Source organism: Sorex araneus, chromosome 4, assembly GCF_027595985.1.
Source record: "Sorex araneus isolate mSorAra2 chromosome 4, mSorAra2.pri, whole genome shotgun sequence".
NCBI classification, from domain to species: domain Eukaryota; kingdom Metazoa; phylum Chordata; class Mammalia; order Eulipotyphla; family Soricidae; genus Sorex; species Sorex araneus.
In genome coordinates, this window is record NC_073305.1 from 154,057,308 (window position 1) to 154,075,263 (window position 17,956).

The 17,956-nt window shown below is 36.3% G+C and overlaps 1 protein-coding gene across 12 annotated transcripts in view; it reads right to left on the bottom strand.

Annotated features, from left to right (window-relative positions):
• Positions 1-901: 901 nt before the first annotated feature.
• The window catches only part of PTPRK (protein tyrosine phosphatase receptor type K), a 564,747-nt gene continuing 547,692 nt past the window's right edge, over positions 902-17,956 (bottom strand). For all 12 annotated transcript variants that reach the window (XM_055135020.1, XM_055135009.1, XM_055135012.1 and 9 more), the window contains 9 exons: positions 16,609-16,763; positions 13,584-13,719; positions 13,206-13,355; positions 11,833-12,006; positions 9,230-9,361; positions 8,973-9,098; positions 5,612-5,775; positions 4,814-4,949; positions 902-2,400 (listed from right to left, as the gene is read on the bottom strand). In XM_055135020.1, the coding sequence (XP_054990995.1) occupies positions 2,347-2,400; positions 4,814-4,949; positions 5,612-5,775; positions 8,973-9,098; positions 9,230-9,361; positions 11,833-12,006; positions 13,206-13,355; positions 13,584-13,719; positions 16,609-16,763 (1,227 nt within the window). In that variant the 3' untranslated portion in view covers positions 902-2,346. The remainder of the gene's footprint in view (positions 2,401-4,813; positions 4,950-5,611; positions 5,776-8,972; positions 9,099-9,229; positions 9,362-11,832; positions 12,007-13,205; positions 13,356-13,583; positions 13,720-16,608; positions 16,764-17,956) is intronic.

Here is a 17,956-nt window from a genome sequence, read left to right on the forward strand (position 1 = left end):
AGAACGTGTGTCCGAATTCCCATATTTATTTGTTCTGTTGAACTGGTGAAACAAAAATACGCATGACATTCTTTTTCCTTTACAAGAGAAAGAGGACTTTTGTTATTTGTCTTCTGAATTTTGGGAGGGGATGCAGACCTCTGACTGTACTATGCGAGGTAAGTTTCGTGGTGTGCAGCTGCAATAAGATGAGCAAAATGCAGCTACCGTACGGAAACAACTGCAGAGGATTAGCAGTGAGAACAATATTCAGTAAAAAAAAAAAATCCAAGGTGAGTTCCTGAACTTTTTGTTCCAGGTATGTAAATTTAAATGAGAATTTATCTTCTGAGAAGATAAAGTCTCCTTATCTGAATGCTTACTAATGAAAGTCACAAGTATTCTAATAAGTTGCACAGCAAATGGAATTTAAAGATGCCCATAATGATAATACTTTATGGAAAAATCAATTAATGAGGAACAAAAGAATGAAGTGCCAAATTTCCTTTGTCACACCATCAAGGAAGCAGTGTATGCAGGGAAAAAGCGTGAACGGCTGAGTTGAAATCAGATTTAAAGCTGTTGGCAAATCATTTACCTACTCATTGGTTTCAATTCCATCATCAGTAAAATAGGGGTGATAAGTACTATTTGTCATTTTTGTTATGAGGAGGAAGTACGTTTCATAAAGAAACAGTGAAACATAAGTATAGAACATGAATAAGAGATAGTAAATCCTGGCTCTCCCCCATCTTTGACAAAGAATCAGAACGAGGGGAATTAGTACTTTGGACATTACTTTTGCTTTTACTAGATTTTTTTTTTTCTTAGTGTGTTCTACTGATAGCATTGTGAATAGGCTATTTATTTGGGAGTAAAGTCATGAAAGTTAGAGGAGAAAATGATGTACAAACAATAATGATTGTAATTATAAAAACTTTATTTCACTCTTACTTTAATTAAATCTTTATAAGCACCATGTGATGTACTGGCAATCTAGAAAGAGGATACTGGAATGCTTTAGTCGATAACAAACTTCGAGCTGATGATTGAAAATTACAGCTACATTGAGCATGTGAACAAGACCACGTTTAGGAGGTTCACTCAAGAAACCTGTGACAATGCACGAAACAGTAATCTGGGATTGATTTGCTCATACTTTTTATGGTCAGTGCCTAAAGCATGTGCATGTAAACATTGAAAAAAAAAATCTCCAAATCTCAACAGCACATTTTATCACCTTGACAGTTTACAACTTGCTAAAACTTGACCCCGAAAGCATAAATGTTGCTTTTTTTGACCAGGGTTTGGTCATAAACTGAAAAAAAAAATCTATTAAAAAACTTAATTCAATACTGTGCAAGTCATCAGCAGGATCTAGAATGTGTGCATTATTTCTCAATGTGATCACTAAACCATTATTTACTAACCCAATAAAATAGTGAAAAATCAATCCTTTTTAGCAAAATTTTTAAATTTGGTCCTATATTAAAAGACCCAGTTGTCAGGGTGTTTCACATAGTTTAATTCACAAGCATGTACACAAGATAATCACTATAAAGAACATTGCTTCCTGGTCTATGATAAAAAGCTTATCCTCTACTTACACTAAAACATACAAAAAATAATCTACAAAAATTGTTTACAATTGACTTTAGGGAAAGAAAAAGCTTCCTTCTGAAAAAAAAAAAAGATTGCGTGTGGTGGTAGTATTTTAAGCCATCAAAAAAGGAATGTCAGTAACCAATAAATATAATGTGCTTTCTCCATATAGACATATTTACACTTGAGGAGTCTTTGGCTTATATGTTTTTTTTTCCTTAAAAAGAACTTTAAATGATCAGCCATAATTGCACATTAAAAGAAAATAAGCCAGTCATATACATTTATATATTTATATAGAGATCTTCTATACTCGAAACATATAAAAATGGAAATTTACTATGAATTTGCACAGTTTTCCTTTTTTCATCCTTAAAGATTTACCTTCTTTAATCTTAAAAAGCGAGAAAAATGCCATATAGAAAGGATTAATTCATGCAACACGTGGTGGCTGCGCTACCAAAATCAAGAGAGAAAGGCTGCATAGTCACTGTACAAACACTGATAAGTTTTCATTTGAATCTGGTTCTTATTAAATATAATTTATGTGGCACGAAATGCTGATGCTTTCATACAATAATAGAAACTAATTGAGTCCTTTTTATTAAGATACACAACTTCATAAGAAAAATACTTTTACTTCTCAAATGTAAAAGTCTCCCACCCCCCACAATAAAATCTTCCTGCACAGGTGTGACACATACAACAACTGCTGGCTCAACTACGGCCGGGTTCTGTCGGGACACATGGTTATGCCTCATGCAACTAAGAAGACTCCAGGTACTCCAAAGCGACATCATAGCAGAAACGGTACTGCTCCTGAAAGACAGTCAAGCCGAAGGAAGTCACGGAAAAGGAGACCAATGACAAAGAATAACTATCAAATAAAACTTAAATCACCAATTTAGATCATTCAAGAATTATAAACTCTTCTCCTTACAAGTGTAGTACGAGGCATACATAATTTATATTTCAGTCTAATGATCTCAGTTTAGGAAAGATGATTAAAAAAGATAGGTTTGCCTTCTATTTTCAATCTCTTTCTTTTTTAACTCCAGCATTTTTTAATCTGTTCTACAAGTACTTGCTTATTATAAAAAAAAACTTCCTGGTATAGAGACTTACAGAGAATCAGAAAGTGTTTTGATAATGCTATTATCACAAATAATAGAAATAATTGCTACCGCCTTAGTTTTGCTGCAGTCCTTTCAAATGTGCACGGTTTATTTTAGATAGACTTTATGTAATTTTATTGTCTTTTGAATAATGCTGTTATGCATCTTCCACCCTTTTATTTAGCATTTCTTTTTATGTATGTGAGTCTAACATATAAATTGTCTGACTATTAGATTACCATTATTTCTTTTTTCCAATTATAACTAATGTTATAGTGAGCATGTACAAATATTCCATACATAATTTTTTTCTTTTGCAGTAAAGAAAAAAGCCAATCATTAAAACTGTGACAGCATTATTTCAAATAAATGGTATAGATTTTTATTCACCAGAAATTGAATATTAAAGTATATTTGCCAAGAATGAGTAATAGTTTTTAAAGTTTGGAGAAAATTTACTTATACCTAAACTTATTTGCTGTCTTCCCACATTTAAGACAACTTAGCTGAAAATAAGACATTTAAAATTTTTTTCTGTTAGCTCATTTATATGTGGCTGCATTATCAACACTTTAGAAAAATTGGAAATGGAGTGCAAATTATGATTTACAGCAACATATAACTTGCTGAAAAGTTCCCAACTTAATCCAAATGGGTAAAATGCAAACTGAATGAGAGAATAATCTAAAATGCATATGATTTCTAAGGAGAACTTCCAGGTATCTACAGCAATAAGCTAGAGTGAAAAAAAAAATCTTACCCCAAGAGCTCTTTATCAGTTCTCCCCTAATTATTAAGTAGGCATGATTTAAATTAGCCTACCACTGTGTTAAGTGCTTTTAAAGAACAAAAAAATTTCCGAACTCTTTCATCAGTTTCTAGCAATTTTGTTTACACTCTAAATTTCCTCACCAGACTTGTCAGCTCAATAGCATACAAAACTAATCATTAACCCTGTTTAAATACAAATCAGAGGGTGGGGTGTTTAGTCAGGATTCTGGAACATGAAAATAAAGGTAAACAGTAATTCTCTGCAACGCTCTAGAATGACAGCATTTGACTATAGAATTTGTTTTTAACAGAAAGGGTAAAAGAAATAGAATTAAATCTGGAGGCAAATGTTGAATTCCGACACGGGAACTTCCACTGATGATTTTAAGAGTAATTTGAGAGACAGGCACTTACTAAGTGGTTATTAAGAAATCTTCAGACTGTGAAGAATTGACAGACATAACCATTTAGCTAGGCATCTTAAATGACCCGAGAGTCCTTCCTCCCTTCCTCAATAATCCCTCAAATTTATCTACTCTTAATCCATCACCATTGCTAACACCCAGCATAGAACAACATCACCATGTTTACGTGAAAGGGTAGAGCAGAGAAGATTTGAGGAGATAGAAAGAGATGTCAGCTATCACTCCTAAAAGTGAAAGAGTATAAATCTAGCTCTTCAGGTTTTGTCTCAGGAAGCAGTGCACCCCTTCTGTGTGAACTATTCATGAGCAGGAAGTGGTGAACATACTTTAAAGGTTTATTGAATTGCTCATTTTACTTATCTGATCATCTTGATAAATGTAGGGCAAACAATGGTCTTATTTTTTCTAGCTCACTTTTCTGTAAGCATAAACTATACAGCTGCTCCTGCCCTTATCCCATCATGCACATTTGTGAAAATCACACATACCCCTTTTTCTTGAGAAGTGAAATGAGAGAAGTTAAAACTTTCCTTCTTACTCTTCTTTGGACTTTTTCTGGATGAACTCCCACATATATACATACAACATATATCTACTGGCTCGTTTTGTGAGATATATTCAAATCTTATGAACCCAGGCAAATTCAGGAGGAATCAAGTCTAGACAGCTACTAACATTTACTGCAGCAAATATTTACTGCCTTTGACAGAAAAAATTAATCCGATATATTTCCCAAACTAAGTGAAAACAGTTCAGTTCAATGAGTAGCTCGTGGTACATCAAGTTAAGCTGGTAAGAGTAGTGTGGGTACCCAGGAATTCATCAATTAAGCAGAAAAGTCCCAAGACTTATTTACACCTGAGGCCAACCAACAGGAAGTACATGACTGACAGATCCCGGAAGCTTCTGGCATGGACTCACCGGGGCTTCCACCATATTGGGCTTGCTGTTTCTTAGGGTCTTCACTGCATGGAAAACATCAACAACATTTTGCCGTTTCACCATTTCAACCACAATGCCTATAGCACAGAACATGCCACTTCGCCCGCCACCATTTCTGAAAGCAAAGACATTTTACGGTATAGTAAATGTGTATTACACTTCACCATAATTTTAAACAATGGCTGATCATTGGTTTGCAACATTCAAAGGCATCTTATTTATTTATTATTATTATTTTTGACTTTTTGGGTCACACCCAGTGATGCACAGAAGTTACTTCTGGCTTTGCACTCAGAAACTACTCCTGGCAATGCTCGGGGGACAATATGGGATGCTGGGAATCAAACCCTGGTCGGCCGGGTGCAAGGCAAAAGCCCTACCCATTGTACTATCACTCCAGTCCCTTAAAGACATTTTAGATAGCATTTTTGGTGGTCATGGGTGAAGAAGCATCCATGTTTTGGGGGGAAAAAAAACCTATATTTTTCACCATACATGCATGTGCATATCATAGAGAGGCTGGACCCCTGACGGTGTCTTAGCTTAGTGGTGTCTACTTAAGGACATCCCCTGGGCACAGGTAGTGACATCCACGCTACCAATGACCTAATATACTAGTAGCCAATCTATAACAAAATATCAATATAAAAATTAATGTTTCTTAGTTCACCAAGACAAGATGAAATCTATGGGAGTTTTTGAGGAGTGAGGAGGGGACTGTTGAGCACAGAAAATGAGCACCAAGGTCCCCCTGAGTGGTGAAGCCACCGTACTCACAGGCAGTGGATGATTGTCCGGCCTTCCCCTTCCTCACACTCTTCCTGCCATTTTTCCACCTGCAGTATCAGTTTCAAAAAGGACCGCTTGGAGCCAGGAACTTCACGATGGGAAGCCCAGCCAAGATACTGGAACTGCTGCACCATCAGATAACCTTCCTGTGGCTGCGGAGGGAAAAGTTTTCTATGTAAATAGGTGAGGGCTAGATTGTTTTCCCCCTAAAGGCAAATGGTAATATCAATTTGTGCCTGATACAAATGACATTAGCATTATATTGAGTCGAGCTTACTAGAGCCACATTCTATATCCAATAGCCAATCTGTGTTATCATCTTTCTTAATGTAAGTTTCATATTCTCTTCCACTTTATTACCACTGACATCATGGTGCTGTTAATCATAAGTTGTAATTATCCCTGGTTGATATTTTAAAAATAACTCTGATCTCCTTATACACTATACTTATTGCAGGCATCCTAATTATTTTGAAAAGCAATTATAATCTTTCATTCCCTGGATTTTACTGGCTTTCAGATAGTCTCAGTCTAAAATCCAAATGGCTGTGATGATTTAAGACTCTTTACATGACCTGAACCCACGTTCTTAGTCAACAGATGCTCTTTCCTAGCCTGCAACTAAAGTTCTAAGACATTAACTTTCTTTGAATGTTTATCGACTCATTTGCTGTCCTGGAAACTTTGTATATTTTGTTTTTGTTTAACTTTCTCAATCCAAAATAGAGTGAATAACTTAGAATGCTTTTTTTTTTTTTTTTTTTTTTGCTTCTTGGGTCACACCTGGCGATGCACAGGGGTTACTCCTGGCTCTGCACTCAGGAACCACTTCTGTCGGTGCTCAGGGGACCATACAGGATGCTGGGAATCGAACCCAGGTCAGCCTCATGTAAGGCAAATGCCCTACCCGCTGTGCTATTGCTCCAGCCCCAAATAACTTAGAATGCTTGACTGGGATTTTTCTTGTCAAAGTACTGAAACTTTTATGTTCTCAGAAACCACTCAGTCCTGCACAAAATCCAGGAAAGCTGGGTTACCACAAATAGCCCTGTCTGATTCTTCAAACTAGATATCACTAGATATCACTACCTCAAGAAAATCTGATCAATAAAATATGACAGATTACCAGTTAAAGACTCTAGCTTGTACTTTGCCTCTATAAATTTTCTCACACTTGTTGTCAGTTAACTACGATGCAATTAGTGGTTTAATTATTAACTTTCCACAGAATATATAAATTTTTAAGGACGAGGAAATCTCTTGTTTGCCTCTTAATTGTGATCATATTAGATGCAGCAAAATGTTTTCCAAAGAGCAGTTTTGTTGAGTAAATAAATCATAACCTTACACTCACAAATAATATAAGGAGAACAGACAGTGTTTGAGTAAGGCAAACCTTAAGCCATTAGATACAACGCTCTCTGTGGTAAGACCTCATGTACCCTTTGGTATGGCAGGGCCTACCGAGTAAAACATTCAAGTTCTTATGGCACACAATAAATATTAAACAAAATTAATGATATTAAATAATGGTATTAGGAGTAAAAAATAAAACTCGTATACTAATCAAGGCTGAAATCCCAAATATATAAGCAGTGCAGCACTATAATACTGTCGTCCTGTTGTTCATCGATTTGCTCGAGCAAGCACCAGTAATGTCTCCATTATGAGACTTGTTGTTACTGTTTTTGGCATATCGAATATGCCATGGGTAGCTTGCCAGGCTCTGCCGTGTGGGTGGGATACTCTCGGTAGCTTGCCGGGCTCTCCGAGAGGGATGGAAGAATCGAACCCAGGTCGGCCTTGTTCAAGGCAAATGCCCTACCCGCTGTGCTATCGCTCCAGCCAAAAATTCCCCAGATTTTCCTCCTTTTCCTAGAATATTTTTCATAAAAAACAGCTCAACTAACCAAAAAGTATTACTTTTTTTAGTTTAGCAGTTAGTTTCTCACTTAAAATATTACTAGAACCATAACCATAATGTAACAGATGTACAGACATAATGAGATTCCATTTAAATTAACATCTAAGATATGCATGACTATTATGACATGAATGAAGTGATCCTTTTCTCACGACTGAAATGAACAAGAGAATTAGATATAATTTCACCCTCTAATTACTATTATAAACTCAGAGACTTATTAACCAGAAACATATTCAGTCACTTAGTTTTGTGAAACACTAAAACATCATCAATCCTAATGACACACTTAAAATAATGCACAAATATAGTACTGCAGTTCTAAAACCCAGACACCTTTTCTTAGAAAAAAAATTAATTTATTGGGAATGTACTTCCTGCCTCACATGTTTGATCCTGGCACCCTCTCCCTCCAAAATAAAGTAGCAATAACAACAACAACAACAAAAAGCCCATAGAAGTTATTAATAGTTTTTTTTAAACTTGGCTTTTTTATTTGGTTAAATACTCAAATGATCTTTGAATTTTTTTTTCAAAAGAGAGACCTCAAAATTAATTTATCATCTAGTGCAAAACACATGGAAAATCAGGAAAGATTTTTAAGGGATGTAATTTCTACTTTGCTCCTGGGAAAACACAAAGTGGGAAGTAGCACCTTCTGCCAACAGATGTGGACAGTAGATGTTGGGACAATTAGAAAGATAAAGGTGACGGGGCTGAGAGTACGTAGGTAGGGCACTTGCTTTGCATGAGGCTGATCCAGATCAATTCCCCACACCATATGGTCCCCTGAGCCCATCAAAATTTATCACTATGAGTAGAGCCACGGGGAAACCCTGAGCACTGCTGGTGTGTCCCTCAAACAAAAACAAAACAACAAAAAGGGAAGATATAGATGGGGTAGAACTAATGATGGGTATGGTATGACAAACCTTTGTCTCCAGTCTGGGGTTCTTTATACAAAGATTGAAATGGTAGCACTGAACCCTTCCATGGCTAAAATGACATAATTCTTCCTCCAGAGGTAAAGCTTTTTCTCTTTCATTATTATTATTACTATTATTATGCTTTTACTTTTCAACTGCATGCCTAGTCTGAGCTGGATGTCACTATGATGAAATATACAATCAGATTTCAGAAATGCACGCACAGGACAAGCTTGATTGAGCCCATGCACCAGAATCTAGATTTCTATACCAAATACATGAGTCTAGGAACTGACCAAGAAACTAGCTACCAGATTTTCTGCTTTTATGTTTTCAGAATACATTTGTCTACCACTAAGGTACAGGATGCTTATTAGAGGTGAGACTGATTTAAATGCCTATTAATTCTATTTCTCCTGTTGGCTGAATTATATCTCATTCTGGTTAGAATCAATTGTCTTGGAGAGCTTCAATTAAAGTGATTGAAAAAGTGACTTACTCTTGTTAGATTGCATATCCTAAAAATTCGGTTGATGACATCACAATCCATTGAACAAGACATACACTCTACTTGGATAGGGCCGTATCGTAGCATTCCTTCTTCCGGCCAGTACTGAGGACAACCCTAGAATATTTTGAAAGCAAAAGAAAATGAGGATGCTTTTTTCTCCTCTTGACTAAGGCAGTATATAAAGTCGATTTTAGAGTTTTAATAATACTTTATTAAGTGTATACAAGCAACTCATGACCATTAACCTGGGACAAGTCGACTTCATTTAACATCACGATGGAGGTACAGCCATAGTCATACACGAGTCTCCAGAAGTCTTTCACAGTGTTTGGCAAAGGGTATTGTGTGACGATGAAAGCAGCCGGTTGTCTGTAGCTCTGTCAAAACACAAGGCAGAAGAAAAAGCATAAGTACTTAAGATACATAATTGTACAAGCAGATGAATCACACTTCAGTGTGGAATCTGTGTGGTATAAAAAAATGTCTATGGCGATAGAGCCAGACCACTGCAGAAAAACCTTGGCAACTGATCATTGAAAATGCACTGGAATGTGTAATTGGTCAAGTTGATGGTGAGGATTTGATACTTCTGCAGCAATTCAAGTCAGAATTTGTTTTACTTAGAATGAGTAAATATGGGACAAAATGAAAAACAGGATAAAGATAGTCTCAGGTTTAAGATGCTCCCTGTTGGCTATTTCAAGGGACACTTATGGGCTTTTCAATTTTTCAGAGGTAATTTGAAAGCCTGAAAGTCTGAAGGAATAGAAGGCTGCAGTGTCTGTCTTTATATCTATCTGTTATATTTTAACTTTTGGGCTCTACTTCACTTTGAATTAAAAAAAAAACCTATGTATGTAAGTTTGTGTGCTTTTACATCATCTGGACTTATTAGCACACTGCATATCTGGTAAGTAACTCTGTTTCCTCAGCTTTTTTTTTTTTCAAATGGTGGGAATGTTCTAATATATAATTGATCAGGTTGGTGATTTCAATATTTAAAATTTGTTGAGTGTCAATGAGCAAAATAAATACATAACTGGACCCTCCCACCAAAGGCTCCTTGCTTATCAAGTGCTTTTAAATGGCACCATCTAGTATGTCTCTCCAGATGAGAGGACAGTGAAGGCAAAGTTCATCTGGAATGGGCAATCTACAGACTGATAATTATTAATGCTACTACCAAATTTGGGAACTCTTGCCACTAATCATGGCATCCCACTTGTAGGATTAATCTAAGTAAATGGTTATCCACCTGGCTACTTCAAAATAATCTCATATCTTATAAAGCTATTCCTGTGATGGGTGAGTGACTCTAAAGAAAAGCATGAGAAAGGACTGGAGAAAAAGAAGTACACTGATGATCTAATGATGGGTGTGGAGAGTAGAGGAAAGGACTATACTGATCAAGGAGCCCTGTTCTTTAAAGTCAAACCACATCTTACTTTTCTGAAGTCCCAACTACACTATCCACTGGTTAGTTTTAACCAAGAAATATATCTTGAATCACAAGAAATTAGGCAGAGGTCAGACAGAGACAGGACACAAGACAGAGTCTTTATATTCAGAAAATTTTGAGGGCTGGAGAGATGTTGAAGCTGCTTTTTGGGTGACACCTGGCAGTGCTCAGGGGTTACTCCTGGCTCTGCACTAAGGAATTCCTCCTGGTGCCACTGGGGAAACCATATGGGATGCCTGGGATTGAACCCAGGTTGGCAACAGTGCAAGGCATAAGCCCTACCCACTGTACTATTGCGCCGGCCGTGGCATCAGTATCTTTCTCAATATGATTTTCTACTTCTGTTTTTCATATAACATTTTTCCATTTCAAATGAAGACTCAGAAGTAAAAGATATATTTTACACTCAGTATATCTGCTTCCTAGAAAAATAAAATATGAAAAAAAGGGATAATAAGGATCCAAAGTCATTTCACTGGGTAGGGTAAAGACTTCATAGTAGGATAGGGACTTTCCCCTTCAGTTTGCTTTTTCCTTGTACTGTAAATGAAGGAGCCACCTACGAGCTAAATGACTAGTTTTAGAAGCAGAATGCAGACTTTGCAAAGTCTCTACTATCAAAAACTAAATCTGGAAAATATAATCAGAGCACCAACTTAGAAAGATTTTTTATCAGTCACAGAAGGATGACCCTTGACTTTGACTTTCTCCTTGTGAAGGTTCTACAGACTAAAGAACAAAGACTAAAATGTTTACTAGTGAAGGCCATAAACTGAAAAAATTCTGAACCTTCATAAGTCTTTTTATTTCTTCCAAGATGCTCAGGCAAGTTGGCCCTAAATGCAGTTTAAAATTCTTTCCATGTTTCCCTGTCTACAACAAATTAACACACTGAAAACCTACTCCATAAGCTATAGCTATATGAAGGGTAGAATAAGGCAAGTTCTTTCATTAGGATGAATGTATTAACATGATTTCTTCCATGCCTTCTCCACTAACTTGAACTGTCTATTGACTAATAGCCAACACAAGGTCACTGAAATCAGCGAAATACCAAATATCACTGACACTGAATAAACATTAACAAATAAATTTAAATGAAACAGTTAAATAATTAGTATGAAAGAGTCACCTTCAGATAATGCCTATAGATAATATGATAATTGATCAAACACTAAGTTTATGGCAAAGCATACAACTGGTATTTATTTCATATGAGTCCCTGTAAGGGGAATCCAAAATCATTTTAGGAAATATTTGTATTTCAATAGAAGTTTACAGTTTTTCTTTTTAAACTGTTTTAGTTTTCTTGAAAAGAAAACTAGCCATTGTTCATCACTTTATGGTGCTTTCCATGACTCTACCCTAACAAAGATAGCAGTGTCTTACATCCATAAGAGCAGCATTGATGTAGTTACTGCTCTCCCCATCAATTGTAATTAAAAAAGGCAGACATCTGTCAGGTGGCAGCATGTCCATGAAACGGTTCTTGTCATGGTTCCTTGGCAGGCATGCTATACTGCAGTCTTCAGCTTGTAGTCGAGGGGTGACTGAATTCAAGGTCTGAAAAGAAAAGGGAGCATAGGTTAAAAGACAGTGACCCATTTAATAACATAACGCGGATCTATCAAGTATCCGGGAGACCAAGTTGCAAGTGAAGGTTTTATACAAGGCAGTGACATCCGTTCCAAAGACAGGCTGATAAAACCTTTAGTTAAAATGAATTCCGAAGTGACAAAAACAAAACAAAACACAAACCCAAATCTACACTATTGACTGTACCTCTTCTTGAAAGAAAAAGGTAGTTAAATCTCAGAGTACTTGCAAAATGCATTCCATGGTCAAATGAAACAAAGTTAGATGATGACCCAAGACTGATTGATGACCTATCATCAAACTTGCAATTTATCATTTGCAGTAACATTTGGTTTGCCATGTTTGAAGATATGATGTGTCACATTGGAAGGAACACTGAGTAAAAAAAATTATTTTTGGTTGTTCATTTGAAATATATAGGAATAAATTGAATTTAAAATGGAAGAAACAAAATAAAACAAAACAAAAACAACAAAAAACCAAAACTCAAAGTACATGGGCTGGAGAGATAGTGCAGGGGTTAAGGCATTTAATTTCACTGTATGTTGCCAATGGTAGTTTGATCTCCAGTACTGTGGAGATCATATAGTCCTGAGCACTACCAGGAGGTTCACTCCTGAGTAGGACCAGGAACAGCTTCCACACACTGTCATGTATAGCCTAAACTCTCCACCTTAACCAAAAACATTCCCACTAAAACAACACAATGTGGTGTTTTAAAAATTGCTCTTTAAATTTTCACATACTTACAGGTTTTTTTCCAAAGGCAGTAAAACATTCGATGTTATTTAGAGATAATATTTAGTAAAAACTACAACCATATTATATGCTGATCATACACTATGTGACATGAAAAGTCAAATCAATAAGGCTGCATCCTAAAAGAGTTTTAAATACACATCATCACCATGAAATTTGACTTTGATGATACCTTTCTTTTACATTCTTCCAAAACTGATATGCCCTTCTAGATAATGCATATCTAAATTCGTGAATACCAAAGTGACTCCACAATGTGTATAATGAGAGACAGGTATTATATTATACCTAAAATAAGGTTAAAGGTTATAAGATTGACTTGAAAGACCTTCGGTAGAAGAATTAATAGTGCCCAGAACAAATTATAATAAATTGCTCATAACAGAAGTGCTAAAAATAGTAAATACCTGGAATTCATCTTTGAGATGTGAAGAGTTAGTCTGAGAATCTATTCTAATCATATCAAAATATGCAGCTTTAAATTCACAGACAGGTATGGCAGTTTCTCCACATAAGCAGGCTTCTAAAATGGCATCATGAATAAAAATGTACTGCTCCTATCAAAAAAAAAAAAGAAAAAATATTCACAGTATTTTAATAAAACTTTTCTGTCATCAAAGGTAAAGAGTCTAGATGATTTCTCTATATGAAAATAATATTCCTAGCATTTCCAATAAGATTTGCTAAACTAATACTGATTCTGTGCAAAAAAAAATCTCTACTGTTTTGTTTGATAACTGGTGGAAGACTAAAAAATAAAAGCCACCCCAATGAAATCCACATACCTCTGTCTGAACCATATTGATACGCCGAGATCTTAAGGCTTTGACGCAGTTGTAGATGTCAACAACACCCTCTCTTTCAGCCATGTCCAGCATGATATCAATCACGATGTAACAACCAGTTCGCCCGGCACCAGCACTGAAGACATAAACATACTGTTAACTTAGTTTTTAAATGAAAAGAATCTAAACAATTGTAGGAAGTTGCGAAAGGAGAGATAGTAAGTACAGCAGGTAAAGCAAGGCTTGCCTTGCATGTGCCTGGCGTGGGTTCGATTCTCAGCACCACCTTTGGTCTCTGAGCCCTGCCAGGAGTAATCCCTGAGCACAGGAAGTGAGTGCTGGGCCATGGGGGGGTGTGGCCCCCCCAGAATAAAACGGAAAAGACAAATAAACCAAAAACTGCCTTAAAAAACAGAACTGTAGGAAGCATATCTATGCAACCATAAATACAGATCCTTTCAAGATTCAAATAGGTGAAAGCCAACTGACTTACTGAACTGATTTTATTCACATGGTCTGAACACTTACTAATATACACACCAAGAAAATCTACTTCGCAGTGAATATTAGAAGAGTTCTAAATTAGAAAAGTCAACTTTGTAAATGAAATTCTATTTTCAAATATATATATACACACATAAAAATTCATTTTAGATAACTTACACAGTCTGTATTTTCTTTGTGCTAATATGCATAATTTTAAGCACACAGAGTCAAGAGTTGGGTTCATACACCAAAAACTAATCTCAAGTGGAAATATAAGATTTACACTTGTGTAGTGTTTTAATAGCGGGGGGTGCGGGGCAGTGCACACTTGGCAATGCTCAGGGCTTACTCCTGACTCTGTGCTAATGGGTCACTTCTGGCAGGGCTCAGGGGGTCCACATGGGGTGCCAGTGATCAAACCCTGGTCTAGTATATGAAAGGCAGGTGCCCAACCCACCTGTACTGAATTCTGTGGCAATGCAGCAATGCTTATTCACTGTCTTAGATAGCACTACAGCACTGTAGCCCCATTGTTCATCGATTTGCTCGAGCGGGCACCAGTAACGTCTCCATTGTGAGACTTCTTGTTACTATTTTTGGCATATCGAATACGCCCCGGGTAGGTTGCCAGGCCCCGCCATGCAGGCAGGAGACTCTCAGTAGGTTTCCAGACTCTTAGATAAGCTTTTATAAATTCAAACCAAAAGAGTACTGATGTTTTGTTTGGGGGCCACACTTGGCAGTGGTCAGGGCATATGGGGTTCTGAGGATTGAATCATCAGCTGTGTGCAGGGCAAGTGCCTTATTTGCTGTACTACTGCTCTGGCACAAGACTACTAATTTTAAAGGCTACAAATGGAAAATAAGAAAATAAGAAATTCTTGGAAGTACTAATGGCAAAAATAGAAAAGAAAATGGTAACTGTAAATCAAAAGAGGGTAACATTAGAAAGAATAATTGGTGGTTTGGAGGAAAATTAAAATATTAGGAGTAGAACATAATTCTTAAGTAAAAAGACAGTCATTATTTTCCTACATAAAAATCTACAAGTTGAGTAATAACATGCTATATTATAATAATATAACAATAAAACAATACAATGCATTAATAAAATAATAACAAATATAATTATAAAATAATATTATAATATAATAATAAATTAATATCAATTATTTTACCCCTAGGAAATATATTTGTAATTATATAGGTCAGTGAAGAAAACAAGATACAGCTGATGTTTAGAAATTCACTTCATGGTCAGTTTCTTTTCCATAAATTCAGAAATACTTGACTATAGTGGAAAATGACACCTTCTGTTTCAAGAGAAATCTGAGAACCTCAGAGTACTTGTGAAGAAAACAATTCACCAGAAACTAATAGGCCATGATAAGTCAAGATGTACCTGACTGAGAATCTGATTTATTTTGTTTTCTAATGCACAGATTGACTATTATTTCTTTTTATTCACAATTGGTTATTTCTTTTAAGCTCACTGTTCTTTCAGAAATTTAAGTAAAAGATATTTTGCTGTCTCTAATTCTTTTTTCCCTTCCGCCTACACCTTCTCAATCACTGTCTTAAGATCTGAGACAGAAAAGTAATTTAAGAGTCCATCAGATTTACCAAGGAGAATTCAATTGAAGATTCCCTCCCCGCCACCCCAGGGAAAGCACATCTGATTCTTATAGAATACCTTACTTTTATTTCAGTCTGTTGTTTTTTCCCCTTTACACATTATTTAAATTCTGAATATGTTGAATTTACAAAAAGAAGACATGCTTAAATACAACCTATTATATACTTTGAAGGACAGAGTGTTTGGAATGGTAAGTACTATTTAGGAAAAGATTTTCAGATTCAGTACTTATTTTCCTATTCACATATCAAAATGAAGCCACGTAATTTTCTGTTAGTATCACTAAATGCTTGTTTTAAGCAATGTTTCTAATCAGAAAAAAGTCTGGATATGATGTTCGTTTTTTTGTGCGGGGCATATAAGTGCTGGAATTCACTGATGTCAGTCATTTCAAGGTCTTCTGATAGATGGCTTGAAAAATCATAAATAGCTGTTTTGCAGCACGTATTCTTATAATTTGGGCCATTTAGTAATATGCATGTCTCAAATTTAGTTTTAAATGCTGGAATTCTACTAGGAATTTACTAGACTGGCAGGAAATCGTATCTTCAAGCTATCATTCCATACAGTATGAGATCTGGAAAAGTGATGAAAAGATCATACAACATGAGACTTGCAAAAGCAACTGAAACCACCACCATCACCACCACCACCGCCACCAAAACACATCTTGCTGCTAAAAGTTCGCACATTTGCAACTGGGGAGATCACACACATTTGGATGCATGTATTTACTTCTTCGTTCTATTGCAGATCCTTCAGTTAGCTCTTTTGCTCTATTGATATCTTGCATTATTGAAAATGCAACTCTGTAAGTGCTCATTATTTCCTGCTGAAGAATTCTGTGCACTGCTACTTTTAAAAAGGGGGGTGACACAGGCAAGTGCTTGGACCACTACTCACCTGCAGTGCACAACAATGGGGCCAGCACTGGGCGGGTTGGAGAACTTGACTCGACGGATAAAAGAAAGAAGCCCCGTAGCATGGTATGGTACTCCGTGGTCAGGCCAGCCAGTGAAATGGAACTGTTTAACTTCACGGATCTCATTGTATCCCCGCTGTACAAACACAGAAAGGAGAGTTCCCAAAGGGGGGTGAGGTGAGGGGAGAAAGGCCATTAAATGCAGGTATAAGTACTAGACCTGACTGATAATATGAAACAACCAAAATTTTACCCAAGGCATGCATTTTTCTGAAAAACGGAAGCGGAACTGACACAGCCTTATCTGCATCATCAGACAATTGCCAGTGAAAGGAAATCAGGAACCTTGCTCGGTTTTGTAAGCTTGAATAAATTATTTACTTTCCAATTTCTAATTTACTAGGAATGAAACCTTAGGATGATTAATAGAAAAGAAATAGGAAAACTCTAAAATGCTGCCCGAGTGACCCGATGCACTGAGTTCTCAAGAAAGCAAGTGTCTATCTCCTCATCTCAGAAAGTGATTTTAATGACTAGCTTACCCAGAGTGAAAATGCTTCTGAACCATAGTACATTGGGATTTTTCCAGGACAGTCTCTCGAGACTGGTTTGTAAAAACATACAGACAGTCAAAACATTCTTTGAGCATGCTACTTTTTCTTAACTCCATGAAATAATTCAGTACACAGCATCTTATTTATAGAAACAAAACATACAAAATGAAAGAAGCAAAACATCTATTGTTGTGCCACTTTCCCATTGGGCTTATTTATGAGTGCTCCTCAAATGTACATTTCAAAGCTTACTCCTTCCTGTTTGTTCAAAGAAGCCTGCAGATTATAGCAGCACAGCTTGGGTGTAATGCTGCAAAATTAATTTTGCGACATTTGTATTCAAAATATTTTTGGTCTAACCTATATAACTCCCACTCACCTGTGGGCTACCTGTGAATTCCAATTTCATTTGTTTAGTCAAAAACAGGGTGTAACATTGCACAAAACAACAAGCCAAGCTGAGAAAGTTTATCTTTAGATTTAATCCCATATAGATCAATACCAACAAAACCTTAGGAGTCAGTAATCATGCCTTATTTTTATGTTGTTCCTGTTCCTAGGACAATCCCCTGCACAAGGCAGGAGTGAACAGATAATTACAAATAGTGACAATGATAAACACTGTTTTTTGTTTGTTTGGGGGCTACATTCAGCAGTTCTCAGGGGCTATGTGTGATGCTAGGGGTTGACAGGATGCAAAGCGTGTGTCTTAATCCCTGTACTGTATCTCTAGCCCCAGTAAAACCACTCTCTACTGCTTTTCAAATGAACCATA